Consider the following 21,133-nt stretch of genomic DNA (forward strand, 5'->3'; position numbering starts at 1 on the left):
TTCGTCTCTTGACCAATTGTTACAGAGCTCGTTTTTCACGTACTAGTTGATCCCAGGATGAAGGAGTCATGGATTCAAAATTTTGTAAAACGTAAGCATGATTTAATTTTAACAATTTTTCCCTGGTCTCAATTGCCTCCTTAAAACAAGACTCATGTTAGATGACAATATAAAACGTTGATTCAAAAAATATGCACAGCATATTTCTGTTGAAATTGACATTAGGGATAAGTCGGTCAGGGTAAATGAAACTGGACAATGTGTTTGAAAGTATTTAGATATGTCTTAAAAAGCGGTTTTTGTTCGCTGTTTTTTCGGCAACGCCACCATAAAAGGCAATATATTGCAATGGCGTTCACATCACCTTTTCATGGCTTTGATGTGATTCTCCACGGTGATGGTAAAAATAGCCCATCATTAAATGAGGACGCCACAGATGTGTTCAATTAAATAGTGCGTGGGGATTCTAGCAAAGTATTCACAATCACAGATATTGTAAGCGGCGTTGCTTCTCTAAATTGATTTCACTAACGGCCGTTATCATGGGTGTGGCGTGGTGTGGCGTGGTTGAAGCTAGGGTACATGAATTCTGATCAAGAGTCATGACCCGTGAGATTTTTTTGGAATTTGTTTGTTTTCGAACTCTCACTCGGTCTTTTTCTCGGGACATTTGTCTTTTATATTCACCAAACCTCTTAATTTGCTCAAAAAGTGCGTTTTATAAGGGCCCTTACTTGCAAAGTTAGACAATCAAAATGAAACGGGAAGAGGCAACGTAGATTGCTAAAAAACTATTCGTGACGTGTCATGAAAGCGATTTCTTTTCCGGATATTACGTGACCTAAGTCACTAATTATACGTAAGATTTTGAAAGAATTTGCCAAGAACAACGCAAACGCTTTATAAATCAATAAAAAGCAATAGTCCAAATTGGCCCTTTTCTCTGTATAGACTGACTCATAAAATCCCCCCCTCTGAAGTGGGGAACGTAAACCATAATTCGTGCAGCGTAAGGGGGCTAACTTAGGAGAAAATACAGAATGAAAGCACTGCTGCTTTTCTTAAAAATGTCGGAATTCCCCTCAAGGCCTTTATCAAAGGTGGGGATTGAATCTTGAACAAGCCAATTTCTCTTGCTTGCTAAAGCGCTTTTAGTTTTGGTTGGTGGAGAAAATATTTCTTCAAAATCTATATTTTTATCTATCCAGAATGTATACCCTATTTCTATCCATAATCTCTTATTTATATCTTTATTTGTATCGTACTTACTTTTTTCTTAGTTCTATATTTCTATTCATCTATTTTTCTTTTGACGGTTCTATTTATTCTTTATGTAACTAATTTTGAAGTACAATATGTGGATGGACACGACGCCTCGAACGGTTGCCTAACCCAAAACTTCCATAGAAAAGACACTCTTGAAAATAAACCAATCAACCACCATCTCTCGACTTATTCACATGGCGGACCTTGCGTCAGCCATATAGTCAAGAACTGATAAACTCAAACATCCTCAAGTCAATGCGTTGCAGCAAAAGGGCTATTTTCAAATGATGTTGAATGAGCTACTTTGTTCTCATTGCAAATATTGGAACCTGCTCTGGCGGTTTTGGATTACATACTCTACTTGCCAGGGGTGGCAGCCCTCTTAAAAGAAATAGTTATTCTCTCCCTAGAGCTCTTGGTTATAAGTTTGGTTTATCCTCTCGAATTACTTTGCCATAGTTTCTGGCATCACTGAGAGAACGGCACTTCGATTGAGAAATCGTATTAGAAGTATTGGACGTATAACAAATTTGTCGTTCCATTTCAAACGGATTCTTCTGGTTGCAACGTGTTGGAAAAGAGCCCCACGGATTGATTCTTCACTAGCTTAGGGAATCCGCCTGTATTTTAAAAATGTTTGTATGAAGCTAAAAGGACATTATGAAAACAGCTAACACAATTTTAGGGTGATACGAGAGCGGGTTTTGAACACGGCAGACTAAGGCCCCAATAAGAAAAAACGACCTTCTTACTTGCTATACAAATAGATGAAATATATCAACCATTACACTAATTGACGATCAGCAGTCGTGACAAACACTTGAAGAGGCATGTCCTTTATTAGAAATCGATTAGAGGAAATGAATAAAAACAAATTGCATAGGTTGAAAATTGGTCTAAAACTGATGGCTTTCATTATCACACTCCGCAACTCGTTTGGCTGTAAACCAATCGGAATCCCTTATTCAGTAGATTCTTTATGTTGACTTCTTTCACAGCCTCTTCATAGTTGTCAGATCGAAATGTGATGTGGAAAGGTCGTTGATCGGCTGAAATAAACAGGATAATTAATGACACTCGAAAAAAAAAATCAAATTGATTAAAGAATTTGGAGTTACAAAAGTAATTTTTGCTCATTGAAGTAGGAAGGAAATATTTAGGTGCTTTTTCACGAAAACATAAAGCAAATCAAATTAAGGCATGAAAGTTTGAGATCTGTAATGTAATTTTTAATAAATGCAAACGGTCATACGAAGGGTTTCAAAGACAAAATAACTCATTAGCATATATTTCAATTCTTTTTTGCATTATTGTAAGAGCAAATAGGTTTGTTTATGTTTAGAATGAGATATTTTTTTCTCCGAGGGCGGGATTTCGAACCCACGACCCCTAGGAACGTAATTCGTGTCTCTATCGGGTATATAAGACAACTCGGCTACCATGATGACATTCCCTAGACAGGACCAATAAGGTTTTTAAGTATTGTAACCTGAATAGCGTTGTGCCTAGTAACGAAACTTTCGTGCTTTTTTTTTTATCTCTTGCCTCGAATTTAGTGCTAGCAACATAAAAATCCACTCGCTAATGTGTTGAGGGGATTTTTAAAGTGGTTAACGTTCATTTGTTGGCACCATGTCTCATGAACCACGGGATTATGGATGGAGATGCTAGGGCCAAAAATTAACATTTTGGAAGCAAGTGAATGTATCACATCTTCCTTTCAATGAGTTGTTGGGTGCAATAACGTTTTTTTTTTTTTCATTTTTAGTTTGATCTTACTCTTGGATCAAAACTCATGCCCACTCAAAGCTCAGCGTATAACAAGGCTCAGACTCATTAAACAAGTCACTTTCTTGTATGCGATAAATCAACAGAAGGGAAGCTAGCTCATTCATTTTGTCTAGAAGTTCAAGCGAACTGCACTGACTCGATTCCTATATGTCAATTCTCGACCCTACCAACCCCGTCCATATTCAAGTGGTACCTAACAAGAGCAAGAGATTTATGAAACGCATGTAAATTCTTTCACTGAACTTCCGCTTAAGTGGACGAATCCTAAGTAAATGATGCAGTTCAAGCTTTGTTCCTTTCATTTCATACAATGGTACTGCACGATTCTGATCGCATTGCATTCTTTCAACGAAGTTACAATTTCATTTCCATCCCACAGTTTTCAGCTTCTCTGATTTACTTGTCAAAAGCTGCATGGTATCAATCTTATGTCTGTTCTCAAGCCAATATTCAGTGATCAATGCTTTCATATGTTATCAATAGAAACGATGGCAAAAAAACGCAAGGATTTTGATGAACAGTTCTCAGGAATTTAGGCCTCTTTTAGGCCTCAGTGAGCTGATGAGGTAAACAGAGTGTAGCGGTATACAATTTATCGTTATATAAAATCGTTATAATTTTCGAACTTTTGCCATTGGCTCAAAAGTTTTTCAATTGCTACAAGCTTGTCCTAACTACAAAAATGATTTGTCAGGCAACCGACACTCATTGACCATGGAAAACATCTTCAATATGATTGATTAAATTTACATGAGCATTAAAATAGAAAGCATGTAACTTAAATGCACATCTTTTATAGGAAAAGCGGTTTATATCAATTTATTACTTTTACTTTTCTATCAAACATTTCCCTAGCTCCAATGATAAAGAAGGCAAGATACATTCATAGATCTACGTCAACTTACTGCAAATGGTCTTGAGGTCTTCTCCTTCATCAGCCGAAACCATTTTCCTTCCACAGATTTGAGAGCCAGGGATAAGCTCTTCCTTAGCCGTCTGCTTTAAGGCCCCAGGAATCACAACACAATCGTACCCATTGACTCCTTTCCCGTCATTGCCATATCCACAACATTCCGAGGACTAGAAAAAAGTATTGTAGATGATGCAAAAAAAACTTGATGTTCTCACAGTAAACTAGAATTCATCGAAATGGCAATAGTTGCCTATGTAATCAATGTTATGATTTTTTTATTGAAATGATCCCTTTCTAGACTTTCTCACAATACTGGATATCTAGTCCTCCATTAGTTCAAAAGGGATTATTAGCAATTATTGTTCAATTACTTTTAATTTCACCCTAATACAAAGCGAGTTTCTTTTTCCAGCTTTTCGGAACGATAATACGACTTCTTAGAAAGGAGGATGGAAGCAAGACTTAAGTGGCAAGATTTTATTTTGAAATTGGAGAGATATTTATCGACTGATTGGTGTTGCTCAGACTATTCTCTATCTAATGCCTCTAATGAAATCTTTTGAATGATAGATTGAACATTTCTGAGATCGTTGATTTTAATGATTTAGAGCAATGCGCATTCCCTGTCACATATAACAAGATTATTATAAAGATTATTTTGACCAAACTGAAAGCTTAGCAGTATCCTCAGCCTCAGTCTACCAGTGTATGGTTGCTGCCAAGCATTCAAAAACTTTTGGCACCATTGATACTAAAAATTGAACGTCTTGCACAATTTCTCAAGCTGAAGGATGATATATTTCCCTCCATTATGCATTGTTTTCCATTAACAAGTTGCTTCAAATGTTATTCTGAAGTTTTTTGGCTGTGACGACTTTTTTGATGTCAGAAAATGAAGAAATGCACTTGATTTTAATAAAAGGGGAGATGGTTCTAGCGCAGTTGGTTAACGCACGACCGAGCTAAGCTCGGGTTCATGGGTTCGATCCCAGGTCTCCCCACCCCACCCTCTGTCTAGTGGATCATCGCCTCCAATGGCGGCCCCAGAACCCAGAATGGGACGAAATGAATATATATATTGTAAACATTGCCAAAAGAAACCTGTGATCCAATGAGAAAGATTCGCAACAAAGAGTTGTTTTTTTAAATATCATAATTCATAGATGTATAACTATTGAAAAGTATCTTTGAATATTTGATAAGCAGCTGCAAAATTTAGTTTCAGTTGAAATTACCCTGCTGCCAAATGCCCTGAGCTTGGCTTCCACTTCTTAGGATTCAAAATGAATAAATGTGCTCATGAACTTAGATGAGTGATATTTGTTTTGCAATGGTGTATTTTATCAAGATATTTAATTGAAAGTAGTCAAAACACATGAGAGTATATATTTTGGAAATTGAAAAACATTGGTGAATTGATTTGTCAGTTTTCTACAAAGGTTAGCTGCAACTTAGTGTATATGCATGTTAAGAAACTTTACATTCTATCAATTAATGATTCCATTAGCTGGTCAAAATACATATCAAGTAAATAATTACATGAATTCGGGTTCAAAAGTTGGTTTTCCATTTTAGGACACTTTTGGGCAAGTCAAGCAGATTCCCAAAATTGCTCACCCTGTCTCTGACGTGTCTTGTTTGAGCTTACCTTGGTGAATCCCATCAAAGCATCGGATTGTCCTGAGACGCTAAAGTCAGTGTCCGCCGCTGTCGTGTAACAAATCTTGCAATTTCCAGCCTCTTGTCTGTAAAAACAAGTCAAGCCTTATCTTTACTGAAACGAGTTTATAGGGATCATAATTCGAGAAGCATCAATTGACAGGTTCCCAAGAAAATCACGGCTATTGTCACCGACCTGACGCAGATCTTTTGTTCTTGATTCGCCAAGTGAATCTCGCCATCAAAGTTGTAGGTCTTCAATAATCCAGTGTTTGATCCGTAGAAATATTGCGTGCAGCCATCAGGAGCCAGATTCTCAAAATCACATCCGTATTGAGTAACCTGGGGAATGGAAATGAACGCTTGTTTTGAAACGAAACAGTCAGTGCTTCTCTTTCACTAGATCATTACAACCTTAGCTGAGACACAGCTGTGATGTCAGATTCACAATTGTAATAACCCATTGGAAAAAAAACTGGCTCCTACCTTGATTGACCATCGTCGTCCGGTTGTTCCTGCCGATCCGAGTTGAAAGGACAAATCATTGCAAGCATCGCTAGCATCCACGTACACTGCAGATAAAAACGAAACGAAATTATCAAGCAAGTCTCAGGAACATTGACTTGGGCTAAAAAGCACTTGTAGAAGCCATTTTCGTAACTTGTCCTCCTGATCACCGAACTGTTTTGCCCCTTGCTTTAACCAATAGAGCCTTATAGAGGCAGAGAATTTCAGTTGCTGCGGATATTGAATTTTTTCAATGAAATGTTGAGGTGGTTCGGCGTTGAAGCTGATAATACTAGATATCGCATTATATTATTTGGGAAAATTCCTCCATCTAAATTAATGCTCTCTGTTAGAGACAAGGAGAACATTTTTGGCAAACGTCTTCATGTACAGCTTGAACAAAAAATCGCTACTTATGGAGACCTATATGAAGCAGATTATTACAAAGTTGAACCCAAAGGAACGGATTTAGACTATGGTACCAAGCTGTTTCTGATACAAAAGCATTCCACGAGTGCTTTTATTCAAAGTGCGGATAAAGACTGGCCTCTCTCTAAAATTACCGCCTTTTTGTTTTTTACGGGCTTATCTAACCACTACAAGGAAAGAAATCCCCAGTGCTATCAAAAGGAAAGGTTATAATTCGTCTATTTATTACCTTTCAATCTTTATATCACTTTTGGTCTACCAACGAATTTGAGTTTTTTTTGTATGATTCAGTTGTTGTTCTGTTGTGAAATTTGTTTGAATTATTATTAATTCTTCCTCACTCTCTACGTACGCAGTTATGCCAAATATCTGAAGATAAGGGAACCCTTATCCAATTTCCATTCCGCCAGGTCTTTCTTTGAGTACTCACTATGCTCGCCAGAGTTGATCCCACAAATTGTTGGAGGAGAGGGATTTCCCGGGCTTGTCACGGAAAACTGATCAATGAGACAACGAGTGGCTGTAGAAACAGCTACTTTACCGGTCGCAGAAACGACACCATTTAATATTTTGCCAAAGGAAAGGGTCGAGGTTGATGGTCCGGCAATGACAAAACTATTGAAGTCCAAACGGAGCTGAAATAATAAACATGCGCCAAAATCTAATGAGTTGCTGGATTGAAGATAAGAGCAGTCAAGTCAAATCTAGATCCGATTTGCAATGTTTCTCTTTTGTGTCAGTTATGTTTTGGTTTTAAGTCGGACAATTGAACGATTGGAACGGGATGTCGCCTGTCCCTTCAAACTTAGAAACATGGGTTACCAAATTGGTTTGTAACTAAAGGCTGGACAAACAAACTTACTACAGGATCATACATGTTCCACACCAAATTTTCGAGACAAGCAAGACCAGCTTTTGAGCCTAAGTAAGCTAATTTCTCGAGACCATAAATCAGTCAAATACGAGCTTTTGAAAGATCGCGCAAAACCAACTCACACCCATTGGAAACCAATCAAATGGTGGAAAATCAGAACGAGCAAACGACTGAAGTTACCTGGCATATGTTGTCATTGCACTTGCAAACTTCCAAAGAGCAAGCCCCCGAAGATACAGTGGAAGAATCGAAGTAAGTGCAATTCTCCCGGGTTGTTTGTCCGCAAGTTGCAGAAACTGGAATCAAAAGGTAAGGCATCGTTGAGTTTCCCACCAATCATGCTTTTGCCGAAATAATGTGTACGTACAGATGCAACAAACTCCATAACCAGAGGCACAAGAACCAGCTTTGATTCCATTTTTGTTAGTACATTCCTCTCTGAAAGAAGATAAAATCGAGTTTCGATATAAAAAGATACGTCGTCTATTTCAAGAACATTATTTTCCCCTAATATGGCAACTCCTATAATTCACAATAGGTTTTACGTATGGAGACTTGTCATGAACACAAGCTCCATTTTCTTGTACGGACATAAGAGGGTTTGGGTTTAAATCTCTATCTTGAACAAACCAACCTTAAATCAAAGTTACTTAAACCGAGACGATTCACAATGCTGAAATAGATCTCTGGCTCTTTTCGGCAAAAGAGTAAAGATCATCTGGCATAGCAGATATTTTCGTGGCTTATCCGCTTGATCGTTTAACCGCTTAGCTTTACGTCTCAGCCAATTGGAGTTGACGATTTCAGGCGACAAAGAATTTGATTGGTTCAAACAAGGAGTCAAGAGGTTGAGCGCTGAAGCGAAAAATTCACGAATATAAGCTATTAGCCCTCTTAGCTTGCTGTTGTTCTATTATCGATTGTATTATGTTTGTTGATTGATCCCCAAATCTGTGTACGAGCTTTCTTTTTGACTAACGTCGAAAGATGGTAGATTAGTTTTATGAACCAACTACTTATTCACTAAAAATCCATGATAGAAATCAAAGTGCAATTTACCTGTATAAAAACTATACCACTTTTGAATACTTTTGGAGCACTTTTCAAAACGATACACCGAGAGGAACAAAGTACACCATAAAGCACATTTTCAGGTATTCACAGCTTCCCTTTTTTCGTTGCGAATTTTACTCTGGATCTTTGATAAGCAAAAATCCCGGTGATATTGACGTGAAGCGCGCGTTAGCTCAACGTATTCCTTTTCACCGATTGATTTTGCGCCCATTCAAATTCCTAACTTCAATGGGCTTGAGCATGAGGCAAAGCGGTGAAGTGACGAAGCAGACAAGCCACGAAATATTTGCCATTGTGTCAAATGGCTTAACATGTGTTTTGAGCAGGCCTTCAAGCCCAAGCTTGAATAATACCCTGAATCTTAATTCACTTCAAACATTTTAGTGCGTGCGTTACCATATCCAAGTTCTGATGAGTGGTTGGTGATACATAGGTTTGTCACTTGGAGTGAAATTACTGTGATAAAAGCACCGAACAATGGCGCCAATGACAAAATAGAAATGTGCTTGAAAACAAAAAATGAAATTGTTTTGATTGCTTACTCTGTGTAGCAGGTTCCGTTTCTATTGCCCGTCCCGGAACATGCCGAGTTCGAGAATCTGAAAAAGACCGCAATTATCATTAAACCACTCTGTCAATCGCTAAACTTCACAAACCCAAGGGTTGCTTTTACTCTAAAGGAAAAGCATATTCCCATCGATCTTCTATCTTACCGAATGATGTTAAAGATACTCACTACAATGAAAAGAAGATGTGATTAGCAAATGTATCCGAAAGCAAACTTTAAAACTTACGAGCTTTGGAACCTCTCGACAATGACTTATCATCAGCCTGAGCAAAAACAAAGGAAAATGCCAAAAATGCTGTCAGGCATAACACTTGTGATCTGGACACCATGGTATGATACCTAAAAGAGAGGAGAGAAAGGTAATACATACTCAACGCAACCATATTCAAACTATTCAAAGGTACTACCACAAGTTGAATGAGTCCCTGAAATAAGAAGGAACAAGTTAGTCAAAATCCGAGTGATTTGAATGACCCGAATACTACCAGAAGTTGAGGTAAAGGGAATGGATTTCTCCAGCGACTTCTTCACTCTCTGCAAGAGTAAATGAGAATGACGTACCCAACCTCCAGATTTGCCAAGAAGGGTGAGCTGGTAACCCTTAGGCAGGCAGCAATTAAGGTACCGTTTGGCCACGTCAACTAGTCATCCAAAGCGTGGAGTGGAGCCACCCAGTATACGTACTAAACGACCAAAAGCAAGGAAAGCGAAATATCTTGGGGCCCCTCTAACTCATATGGCTTTGGCGGAGGGAAATGTCCGCTTTTGAGAACCACTTATTTGACATAGATGGCCGAGATTGAAAAATACGTTCCACTTTGTTTGTTCACAACCATTGTAAATAATGCTCATTAAAGGTCGAAAACAGCATTCAATTTGCCATTGAGGTTAAATTCCAGATGATTGTCAACATTAGTTTTCCTAACAGTATAACAATATGGTGACTCGGCACCTTAATATGTGTTCGCACAATTTCTGGGATTCGAATCTCTACTCGACTTCAATACAACTTTTTCAATCTTTATTTACTAATTATGATCTAATTTCCAAATGGAAGGCAACGATGCCAGTCATATTATACGATTCAAATTAATGAGGTTGATTAAATTGTTTTCATGAATGAGAGTAACCTCAATTCTATTGAATGGACAGCTTACAAAATGTTTCTCCAACACCTTTCGTCTTAAACTGCTAAGGATCTTATTTCCTGCAGCGGTAATGAAGTCCACAAAGCATTAAAAGACAAAAATGAAGAAATTGATCATTATTAGCACTATATTTTTTCTTTCTTTTGCCACTCGACAGCAGGGCTTGAGAATTGACATTACTTGTCAAGCGTTACTTTTTTTTAACGCTGCAGGTAATTCGTTACATGTCTGCAAAACAAGCGGTATTGGTAACGGAACGCATTTTTTCGCATTTTTTGGCTATCTTTTTTTACCCAAAAGTAACGTAACGGTAACTGTAAAGTATCCGCTTTTAGAAGAAGCTGTTAAATTTAAAAATGATTTCATTGAAATTGGTTCTTCAAAATTGTGAACATGTTTGCCTAACATAACAGGTTGTTGATAATACATTTCCATATGCAAAAAAACCTTGAACTGCAACTTGGCTTGTCACCGATTTGTTTGTCCGATTTTGATTCATATGAAACGGCTCATATAAAGCATGCTAGACTCATGCAAGCCATTATCAAATTCAAATAAGGAGAATTTCACATTACAAAATTATCAAATCAAGGATTATTAAGTTGAATAACTAAAGCTAAATAAACCAGGCAATATACGGCCGGCCTACAAACGTGCTCAGAATCGGCCCTTGAGACAAGAGGTCAGTCCCAAAATACCCTTATTTTTGCATATGCGAGAGTCTTAACTTTTCCCTCTCCACATTAGTCAAACGTTTCAATGGTCTGCGCAACATTTTGATGCGAGCTCTAAGTAATCACCATCGCCAATGGAGCTCTAGCCTGGTTAAATGTTGTCGCACCCTTGTCCCAAGACCCGACCCTTACCAAGAATTTGAACAACAGAATCATTACCTTCTCAGGCTGGACCAATTGAGCCAAAATGTACTATAGAGAGGGCTTCAAAGATTTCTGAGATTTGAACAAAAACCTTCAGGCGGAAAGCTTGAAGTGCACATGGTGTTTGGAGCAGATACTATCCAATGTCTAAGGTCCCTGACCACGTAGGCAGCAGCATCGGTTTTTAATTTCACCTCTCTTCTAGACGATCATATGCTCTACAGCAATCGAAATCGTATTGGTGCCAATGCTCATTGTGTTGCACCTTGATACCAATGTCCAAAAGATGGTTCTAACATGTCTCCAGTTTAACGATTTGGAACATGGTATGAATGACAGAGATATTTATTTATTACCAACGTGTGGGTAATTCAAATTCAATGTTTGCACTTGAAAATCAAGTTGAATATCAAGGCCACATAATCCTCAAACCACCACGCATGTGGAAAAAATCGGAGCGATGCGAAAATCAATTTAGACGTGACGAAAAGGGCAGACTTCTAAACGGCTCGTAATGTTAAAGACTTTTAGTGCTCCCATTTCCAAATGGGCCAAAATAGGCTCACCTGAGGTAAAAAAATGATTTTCAGTTTTCGTTCTCAATTGCTCAACGTTAAAAAAGTAACCAAATTTTTAGCGTCAAGGTATCACTGCGTACATCAAGCAATTCGACATCAAGTATTAGGCATAGGGTAAAGTGATACCACTTATATTTTAATCTACATCCAGAACTAACTTTTGATTTTCTCAACCTCTTGTGTCATCGAACTCCATACACCCAAAGTTTGTACGATGGAGGGAGAGATTGTTTTCATGAAAATCTGGTTACCTTTGCCATAACTTGAAATTGCTTAGGTTGAAGATTTCGAAGATCCATCAATTATCCACCATCAGCTAAACTCGTTTCCTCCGGCGGGAATGAGATAAATTTTCTGTCCGTAGTAATGGTCTCCTCTTTTTTCTAAATCACCTCCTCCAGTAATTTCCAAAAAATGGGCTGAATAGCGAGTGTCGAAATTGTAGTGCAACAAAAGCCATGTGATTTCTGCCAAAAATTGACTTACACTGTTCAAACCTGAAATGAGCAAAGTCCAAGTCCAACCAAAAGAGTGTCTGAGGGACTTTTTCAACATTTTCATGGCGGTTGGCTCTGTTATTAGTAGTGGATATAATAATTCCTGCTTATGTTGAAAATTTAGAAGACCCGTCAATTATCCACTATCAGCTAAACTCATTTCCTCCGGCGGGAATGATTTAAATTTTCTGTCCTTAGTATTGGTCTCCTCTTTTTTCTAAATCACCTCCTCCAGTAATTTCCATATAATGGGTTAAATAGCGAGTCTTGAAATTGTATTGCAAAAAAAGCCATGTGATTTCTGCCAAAAATTGACTTACACTGTTCAAACCTGAAATGAGCAAAGTCCAAGTCCAACCAAAACAGTGTCTGAGGGACTTTTTCAATATTTTCATGGCGGTTGGCTCTGTTATTAGTAGTGGATATAATAATTCCTTCCATGAAGGATAGGGCGTTGAACTTATGCCAATAAGCAAGCCATATCTCAGGTGATGAAAATATCTTCTAATTTTTTCAGTGTTGAGGATGGTACCGCCGCTTCTCTGGCTTCTGATTGGTCTACGGTTTGAAGGGGGACAGGCGAATAAAGCGCGGAGCCGAGACTTCGGTCGGCGTTTTGCCAGGCAAGCGAAATTCTGTGAGCAAAAGTCGGTTTCAAAGATGCCAGCATGTTTCATTCGTGTTTGGTCATCGCAATTGGAAGCACTTTGAACATGACATTCTCGTTGAACGAAAAGTCTCTTTTGGGGCTTGCGCTATTATTCGGAACTCTCTGTATTGGCCACGGGTTTGGAGATAACAATCGAACTTCAGGTTCAGTGCGGCAAGGAAAATGTAAGTATTTGTTAAGGTTATTGTAAGGAACAAACATGGAAGTCATCAAAGGTGACTATCTTGACGTGATCATTGATGTGATGTGCCATGAGTAGAAACATGATCTTGAACTTGTTTGCTTAATCTTGCATCTTCATTTTCCAACTAGAGTTGTCGTGTTTTTGTCATTAATGTACAAGGGGATGAAATTATTCGTTTCTCACGAAACATTTATTTGAAATAGTCTCGTTTGAAGGATGAAGAATCACCGATGACTCTTTGGAAGACCTCTCTGATTTCGATATGGTTGTTCAAAGCAAGCGTTAATTGATGATTTGTTTAAGATAACTAATCATTGCGAGAATAATGTAGCAATTCATTAATTCATATAGGTACGTATACTTTCTCGTTTGCCATAGCTCTTTGATCAAATGGTATTGGAGAAGAGCAAACATAAGATTTCCATATTCTCTGGCAAAGACTTGTAATTTGTAAATTAGCGACATGTTTTGAACATGAATGAATTGTTCTTCATTCAGGATGCTGAGAATGAGGTGGTCCTTTGATTGCCCAAAGTGCTAAACTTTGGTTAACCAAAGGGGCTCACTCTGATAGATGATTTGTCACTTATGGCTCTGCAGCCCTGCTAAGTAAATTTGGTGTCGTGACTTGACCGGTATTCACATTTATTCCTGAATTTGAGTCGAAGTTACTTTCGATTCAAACCGTTAAAAAGTTGGGGGGCACACCATGAATTCTCGTATCGGAATCCTGATTCAAAACAAGGCTGAATAGATAAACTCAAGTGGAAAAGTTGGTTCTTGAGCCTTGTGGGCCATTTGGCAGTTGGTACAGAGTTGCGAACCAACAAGAGCCAATACAAAGTTAGACCTCAAATCGTGAAGCCTGCCCTAACTTAAGGCTTGGCATTTAAAACGTTCTAAGAGTCTCTATTTCAGAGTCTTAGAAAGAGCTTGAAATGTTTTTCGCTTGCGTCCTAACCTGTCTGGTCGTTTATTGTGTACCGTTTATCTATTCGGACATTTAGGCAAGCGCTGGTACCAGCAAACAAACTTGCCTGCCAATGCCAGTGATGCAGAATTGGCGTTTCAAACTGGTTTTAAACGCGAAAGAACGGTCAGCTTCTCAAAAATGTGTTTGAAGCCCCAAACTTGCATCCCTGACTCTGGTACCAGCAAACAAACGAACCTGCCAGAGCTTGTCTAAACGTCCCCATTGTGAAAGCCTTCTTACGCTGCACGAAATGATAAACGTTATTCTCCACCGATTAGTTGGCGATGCTCATTTTTGAATTTGTGACGAACTGTTAGAAAGGTTTGGAGAGAGACCTTAAAGGCTATTAGTATCGTGTTAGGTTAGGTTGGGTTAGGTTAGGTAAGGTTAGGTTAGGTTAGGTTAAGTTGAAAAAAGTAGCACCGTCAACTAATCGGTGGAGAATAGCGTTTACCGCACGAAATATGGTTTACGTTCTGCACTTTTGAGGGCGCTTTGTGAGCTAGCCTCTACCAATAAAGAGTCAATTGGGCCGATTCATCTTTATTGAATTATAATGGATTTGTGATCTAATTCTATCTAAATCTTATTTATAGTTAGTGACCCAGGTCACATGATGTCCGAAAAAAAGAAATCGCTTTAATGGCATGTCACGAATAGTTTATTTAGCCATCTACCGTTTTTCTGGGTTGTCTGACGTTACAAATAGGGGCCCTCATTGGAGCCCTATGTCGGATACTTCTGGACGTAGCTTATAAGCAAAGTTACCTGACAATCAAAAATCCAGTTTCGTCGCACAGTATGGGAATCAATAGCATGCTTTCTCCCCAATTGCCCATTGTAGAGGGTCAAAATGTGACATGACCCTTGAAATAATGTTTGTTTGTTTGTTTGTTTGTTAGGAGTCAGGCAGCAGATTGATAACTGAGTTCTGATGAAGGGTGTCCCAATTAAGAGATATTGAAATAATGTGCCAGCCTTCGCTTTTAGTGTTCTCCCTCTTCAACGTGGTTAATTTCAAAAATGGACCTTGTCCTAGCTCCAGTTCAATTGGCAGGTACGCGTCAATCGTCATCAACTTTTTTTAATGTTTTGCTTGCATTTGCAGATAATGTCCTCATGAGGAATCAAACCCAGAAGCTTAGCGAAATTGTCCAAGAAGAAAACGAAAACCTGCAAAGACATTTTGAAACATATAATGAATGATATTTCTTATAATTTTAGTGGCAATTCTGGCAGACGAAACGGAACTTGCTACACAGCCGCTGAGTGCGCTACTAGAGGAGGCAGTGCCTCTGGAAATTGTGCCGCTGGGTAACACGAATTGAAACAGATTTAGAAAAAGAGTTTTTTTCGAATTTGATGTTATCTGATGTTTCGCATTTTCTCTTAGATTCGGCGTATGCTGTGTATTTTATTTGAATGCAGGACAGACGACGTCCCAGAATTGCACATATATTAGAAATGACAACTTCCCTGGTACTTTGCAAACTACCAATGCTCAAAGCTTCACTATTCAGAAGTGCTCATGTGGTAAGAAGAATATATTTTTCATTCCTGTTTCCAAACTTAACCACAAAACGATTTCCTTCTCATTCAGCGAATTAACTCATTATTCTAATATAACACTTATGGGCTGCCTCATACTAGAACAATGCATTTTCATTATTTTTTTCGCTAAAACGAGCGAAGCCAATGAAATATAGGAAAGCTTAAACGCACATTTTGCCAGTTTCCAAATTTAGCTCACAGTTTCTTACTGCCGTTTATTTTTGCCTTATTTTTGCTTGTTTTGGCCTTTGTTGAAAAATCAATCAAGTGGTATAGACTAGAGCTGTTCGGATTCTGATTCGCATTTCGATTGGGGAATACAAAAAGTGGGATTGGGTTCGGATCCAATCCAAGTCCAAAAATTGCAAGATAAACTAAATGAATGTTAATTTGTTTTGAGAATGGTTTCTTTCACAACTCTCAAAATGTGAGGGAAATCAAAGAACATGAAAGTTAAAACCTTAGGATGGACCCAGTATAGACCGATTTATCTCAATTCAAAAATTGCGAACGTGTATAATAAGTAGTGATGGGGATCAAATAGATTTTCCAAATCAGCATTGCCAGAAAGCTAGGAAAGTCAAAGCGCCACCCTCTCCATCGTAAGGTAAAAGGTTAGCTTTGACCAAAAAAGCAACCCTGGTTTAATCGAAGAAAAATTAGGATTACTTTTTGTGACTAACTAACGGGTTTCCGATGTTCCGGTAGTGATGCCATATTCCACTGAAAATGTAAATTGTTAGCCCATGTCGCAGCCTCCCGTCATTATTTATTTGATCCCATCAGGAATAATAAGATCATCGAGTCCAAGCTCCTATATTTTCGTGAAGCATGGGTTTCGAGCGCACTTTAGCTCGGTTATCAAATTGAATGAGCTTATGAAGAAGTTTCTTTAGCGTCTGGAAAGTCACGATGACGATGTGGACTTTGTTAAGGCCGTTGATAGCAAAGATCATGTAACCCCAGGCACTCTAGGTAAAGGCCACCATTGGATCAAAAGTTTCACCACTTGTAGGAAAAAAATATAGTTAAATTTCGAAGGTAGGCCAGGGAGACATAAGATGCAAACTTAGTCGTTCGACAAGGCTTTTTTCTAGGTCCTCTCCTTTTCAGAACATACATTGCTCCGCTGCAAAAGCTTTACAATACTTCCGGTATTTCTTCGCTTCTTATGCTGATGGTATGAAGTTAGTTCGTGCTGTAGAAATGGCCATGATTCTAAAATTTCGGTTGATTGCTTAGATTGTGTGTTTGCTGTGATTATTAAGGCGTTAACTGGAATACAGTTCCGCTCTCTGACTTTTAGTTCAATGCCATTGGGCATTGATTGGGCACATACCAACTTGTTGATGATTCTTCTAGATAATGGAAAGTTCCATTAGGATACCAAGATCAAAGTGGGGAAAGCTCTCAAATTTCAATACGTGGTTTTGATACATCAGACTTTTAAGTCTAAGGATAGCATCACACTGCTAACTTGATTGTTCAGCCATCACAAAGCCAAGATATATTTGCTTGTGGGTCAGATGGCTTAAAATGTGTTTAACGAACGCCTTCAAGCTCTACAGAAATAAGGGTTCGATAAAACAACTCTTAATTAGGATTGCTGATCAAATGTGCACGCAAGGGCTGGCGAAAGGACAGTTTTTTAAACGCCCTTACCTCGAAGATAAGGCCTGTACGTTACTCAGAATGAGCATCCACTTACTCGCCATTCAGATGAGCGTATTTTCATAATGGTTAACGTCCAAGCACCAAACTTCTTGGTAAGACCACCAAGAAACTCGCCCAAGGTCTGTCAACTTAAATTCGTGGGTAGACCAAACATCACACAGATTTTGAAATTTGAGGAAAGTGCCCATCATACTATTCTATTGCGTTTGATATTAGGGGATAAATGAAGCCAAGTGGTCTGAGTGGTGAAATGTCAGCAAGGAAACATTTTCCTCGGGTGTCGTGGGTTCAAGATCAACAAGCGATAAAGAAAAGTTCTCAATAATATTTGACTAGTAAAAGACAGAAACATGTGAACTTGATTTGACATCGAGCAGCAAATCTAAATGCTAGTACAGTCGTTAGCCGTAAAGCAACGATGCTGGAGAGAAAGCTAGATTTTTACAACCATCTAGAATTTACCCTCAACGTTGAAACAAGTTAGTTACCTAAACGGAAAAGAAACCCCACTACGGGAGTGTTTTATGTTTTTGTAACGCCCAGCAAAATAAAATGCGTTAGAAAAAAAAAGATAGTTATTTCACACCCTTAGTAAATATTAGAGCTCGAAAAAAAACTCGAAAAAAACTAAGTTAAGAAAATGCAAAAAGGCTTAGAAAGCACGAAAAGAAGTTATGTAACTTGAAAACAGTTGAAAAATTGTACCATTTTGCAAAAAGCTTTGTTACAATGGGAAAAAGGTCGTTTTAGCCCCTTTTAGCTAAATCTTTTACAAAATTTAGGTGCCCATTCACTAGGCCATCCGTTGAGTTTACACGAAATAAACAATTATTTCTTGCACTATCCGACATCAGGACACGTTCTCAAATGAGAAGGTGCTTTTGTTCACAAAATGTAGCCCAACTACAAGCTCTCTTATTTGCAGACTTTCCCAATCAGAAAAAGGGAGTTGAATTTGATAGATTCAATTCGTTGATGGACCAAATATTGTTCAAAATTTAAGTGGCCACAGCTAGATGCTTAATCAAATATAAATAAAATAAATATAAAAATAAAAATCATAATTTTTCACCTTAATTACACTGGGGATTTCATTCTTTTCAGAGTTTAATAAAGTCTGTGAAAACCCAAATAAAAAAATGCTAAAAGGTTCCGGCTGAGGGTTTAATTATTCATCTGATCATGGTGCACAGAAGTAAATAAAAAGGTCCCAATTAAGGAACAACAAGTTAAGGAGGAAACATATAAGGACCCAAGCGGCAATATCACAGCAAGACATGTCCTCAAATGTGAAAAATGTGGGAAGAAAACATTCGAAAACCATCTGAGAAAGGTTTTTGGCCAAAAAAAATAATATTTTCTTTTTCAGGGTTTTCTTTTATCGAGGTCTAGTAATTAGTAATTTCAAATCCTTGCTCCATCGAGGTTTGAACCCACGACGTCTAGGGAAAAGATCCTTAACATGTTCCCCCAATTTGTGTATATCTATTGTTTGAAAGAAATATGATGATCTTTATCTTGGACAAGGGATATTAAAGAGCAAGAAAAAGTATGTCGTGCAATCCTTCATGTCTCATCTTTTTACCCTAGACGTTTGCTATTTGCGCCTGGACTTCTTGACCTTTACTATCCGTGGCCAGGTTGATAGTGAAGAGATCATGGGGGGCGTGTGCGGAGATTCATTTAAAGTAACGGTGAGTGCCCTCAAAAACTGTCTAATAATCTTTCATTAACTGAGAATTGATAGACATGTGTCTTGCGAAATAGATTGTTCCGCTGCTTAAACGTTGATATGATTCCTATGAAGCAAGTGTTGAATCCCAATGTTAAGCAAGTTGTGTGACTAAATTATTCAGCCGTTTGTCGAACATCCAGACACAAACTGAACTCCTCCTTGGCTTTTGATTGAACTATTGTACACATGATGTTTACCGTTTATTTTGACAAGATTAGCAGATAGTTCTAAAGCATTGCCTCCGGCTACGAAATGGCATTTTTTTCGCCCATTTGTGGATTAAGTTTGATTTTCGACTTACATTTCAAGATTTTGGCAAATGTTTCTAACTTCAAAATGTAAAAGGGAACGTTAAGAGGGTTCAAATGAGGCCTGCTGTCTGTCAAGTTGTCATTTGATGTTTATATCTGTTCTTGCTGGACTCAACACATTTTTCTGGTCTTTACTTCGTTTGTTGACCATATGCTGCTTTCTTTCCTTCTTCTTCATTAAGTACTTATAGCCCTACACTCTACTAATACACCATAGGATTTCTTAGAGTGGTGACAACAATAAACAATCTTAATTCATCAGATTAGTGAATTGTAACTAAAAAGATAATACTATGCAATTTAGATTCAATGGTAAGGGCTTCTGGTACCATAGGTTGATTACTCATGAAGAAAATCAAAGGAGCCACCTAATTCCTTGTTAGTAAGTAACTTTGCGGTATCTTATTATTTAGTGGTAGTGTTATCTAATTGAAACTCTGAAAAAAAATAATTTACATTGGATCAATAGTGCACTTTTTTGTATACAACACCAATTCTGGCTTTGATATAAGTGTTGAAAGTGAGTACCATTTATTGATGTGGTGCAATTCTTTCGATTCAAAATCAAGGTGTATATGTTTGGGGAAAAACTGCATTTAAAACATATCGAAATATCGTAAGAGTACCAATCATTTATATTGGCTCTTTGAAGGAATTGATTTATTACTATCCTACTTCGTCAGATTTTCGAAGAATTGACCTGATGATTAGAATGCTAAAAGCCGTTTCAAAGCTAAATAATAGGTTTGATGGAATTGGAATACATTTGTCGTCACACTTTTTAATATAAAAGGTCATATTTCCATTTTTAGTCGGGCTCTAACGAACCTCATCCAACAATTTGCGGAGAAAATTCTGGACAACACAGTAAGTGATTTAAGAAAATGCCGTTGATTATCATTTGCATTTATGGCTGTCTCTTCCTCATTAATCAAACATTGCTAGCGGTAAGAATCATATCTTTCTATAATGGAGAGCAAAACATCAATTCATTCCAAGTTCAAAGTTATTCAGTCAAGTTGTCGTCTTATTGGAAGGTTGCATAACACTTTCAACTGTTTTTGAGCCAAGCAGATACGTTGCCAAGCATTGTTTTGGCTGAAAACACTCCTGAATTTGCCAAGAACGTCCAGTAATAGTAATGTAATAGAGACCCCATTTTTTTTTTGTTTGTTCAAAGAAAACGTTGAATGCATGGCAAAGGGAGGTTCCATTTGTCTTATATGTTGATTTGATTTAATTGAGAACGAAGGAATATTTCAAATCTTTCCTATCACATTAAAGTGAGATCGACTGTAATTTGTAGCAGAACACTTTTAATTGTAATGAGGAGCTCAGTTTTTTGTGCCTGGGAGCGTTTTTGACATCAAACCAAGCCTTAGATTTTTTGTTTTCGATTCATAGATTTGAGATCTAAAAACCAAGGAGTTCCATGAGATTAGACTTTTCTTGGATAACCGTCAAAGACTGCTTCTAATTTTGAAATTGTATACAATCCAGATAACCCAATTCAAATACAGATCTGACCTACACTTTCATCATCTCGTGATAATTGAGCATGGAACAATGGGGTCGCTAAAATAACTCGCTCACCACGAGAAAAACAACCCAATTCATCACTGAAGCAAGACCACTTAAAAATCCTTTGGACAACAAAAAGCTATATGTATTTCTCTGCCCTAGCATATCACATTTCGATTCTTTCCCATTCATTTTAGTGTACGTTGATATGGGTCGGGGATGTTCCGGAACTGCTCTATTAGACTTCTCCTTCACGGATGCATCATCCATTCGTCTCTTTGAAATCAAGGCCACACAAGTAGAATGCAACTCTCGGTCGTCGTAAGTTCCAC

At 38.0% G+C, this 21,133-nt stretch overlaps 2 protein-coding genes across 2 annotated transcripts; one reads left to right on the forward strand and one right to left on the reverse strand.

The window, feature by feature from the left end:
- Positions 1-2,092: 2,092 nt before the first annotated feature.
- Positions 2,093-9,629, reverse strand: LOC131879276 (uncharacterized). Its single transcript, XM_059225549.1, has 13 exons — positions 9,567-9,629; positions 9,489-9,506; positions 9,308-9,420; positions 9,227-9,248; positions 9,056-9,112; positions 7,807-7,877; positions 7,620-7,735; positions 6,996-7,200; positions 6,116-6,201; positions 5,826-5,971; positions 5,619-5,715; positions 3,963-4,137; positions 2,093-2,315 (listed from the first exon to the last, which is right to left on the reverse strand). The coding sequence occupies exons 3-13, from the start codon at positions 9,408-9,410 to the stop codon at positions 2,185-2,187; spliced, it is 1,209 nt and encodes a 402-aa protein (XP_059081532.1). The 5' UTR covers positions 9,411-9,420; positions 9,489-9,506; positions 9,567-9,629; the 3' UTR covers positions 2,093-2,184.
- A 3,250-nt stretch (positions 9,630-12,879) lies between these two features.
- LOC131879360 (uncharacterized) lies at positions 12,880-21,122 on the forward strand (the record flags this gene model as incomplete). The annotated part of the gene is given in 7 exon segments (XM_059225662.1): positions 12,880-13,016; positions 15,000-15,066; positions 15,234-15,323; positions 15,403-15,542; positions 18,825-18,928; positions 20,093-20,147; positions 20,999-21,122. Coding segments are annotated over 7 exon segments (701 nt in total), but the record flags the coding sequence as incomplete, so codon positions are not given.
- Positions 21,123-21,133: the final 11 nt, after the last annotated feature.

The sequence above is a fragment of the Tigriopus californicus genome, chromosome 4 (assembly GCF_007210705.1).
Source record: "Tigriopus californicus strain San Diego chromosome 4, Tcal_SD_v2.1, whole genome shotgun sequence".
In the NCBI taxonomy this organism is placed as follows: Eukaryota; Metazoa; Arthropoda; class Copepoda; order Harpacticoida; family Harpacticidae; genus Tigriopus; species Tigriopus californicus.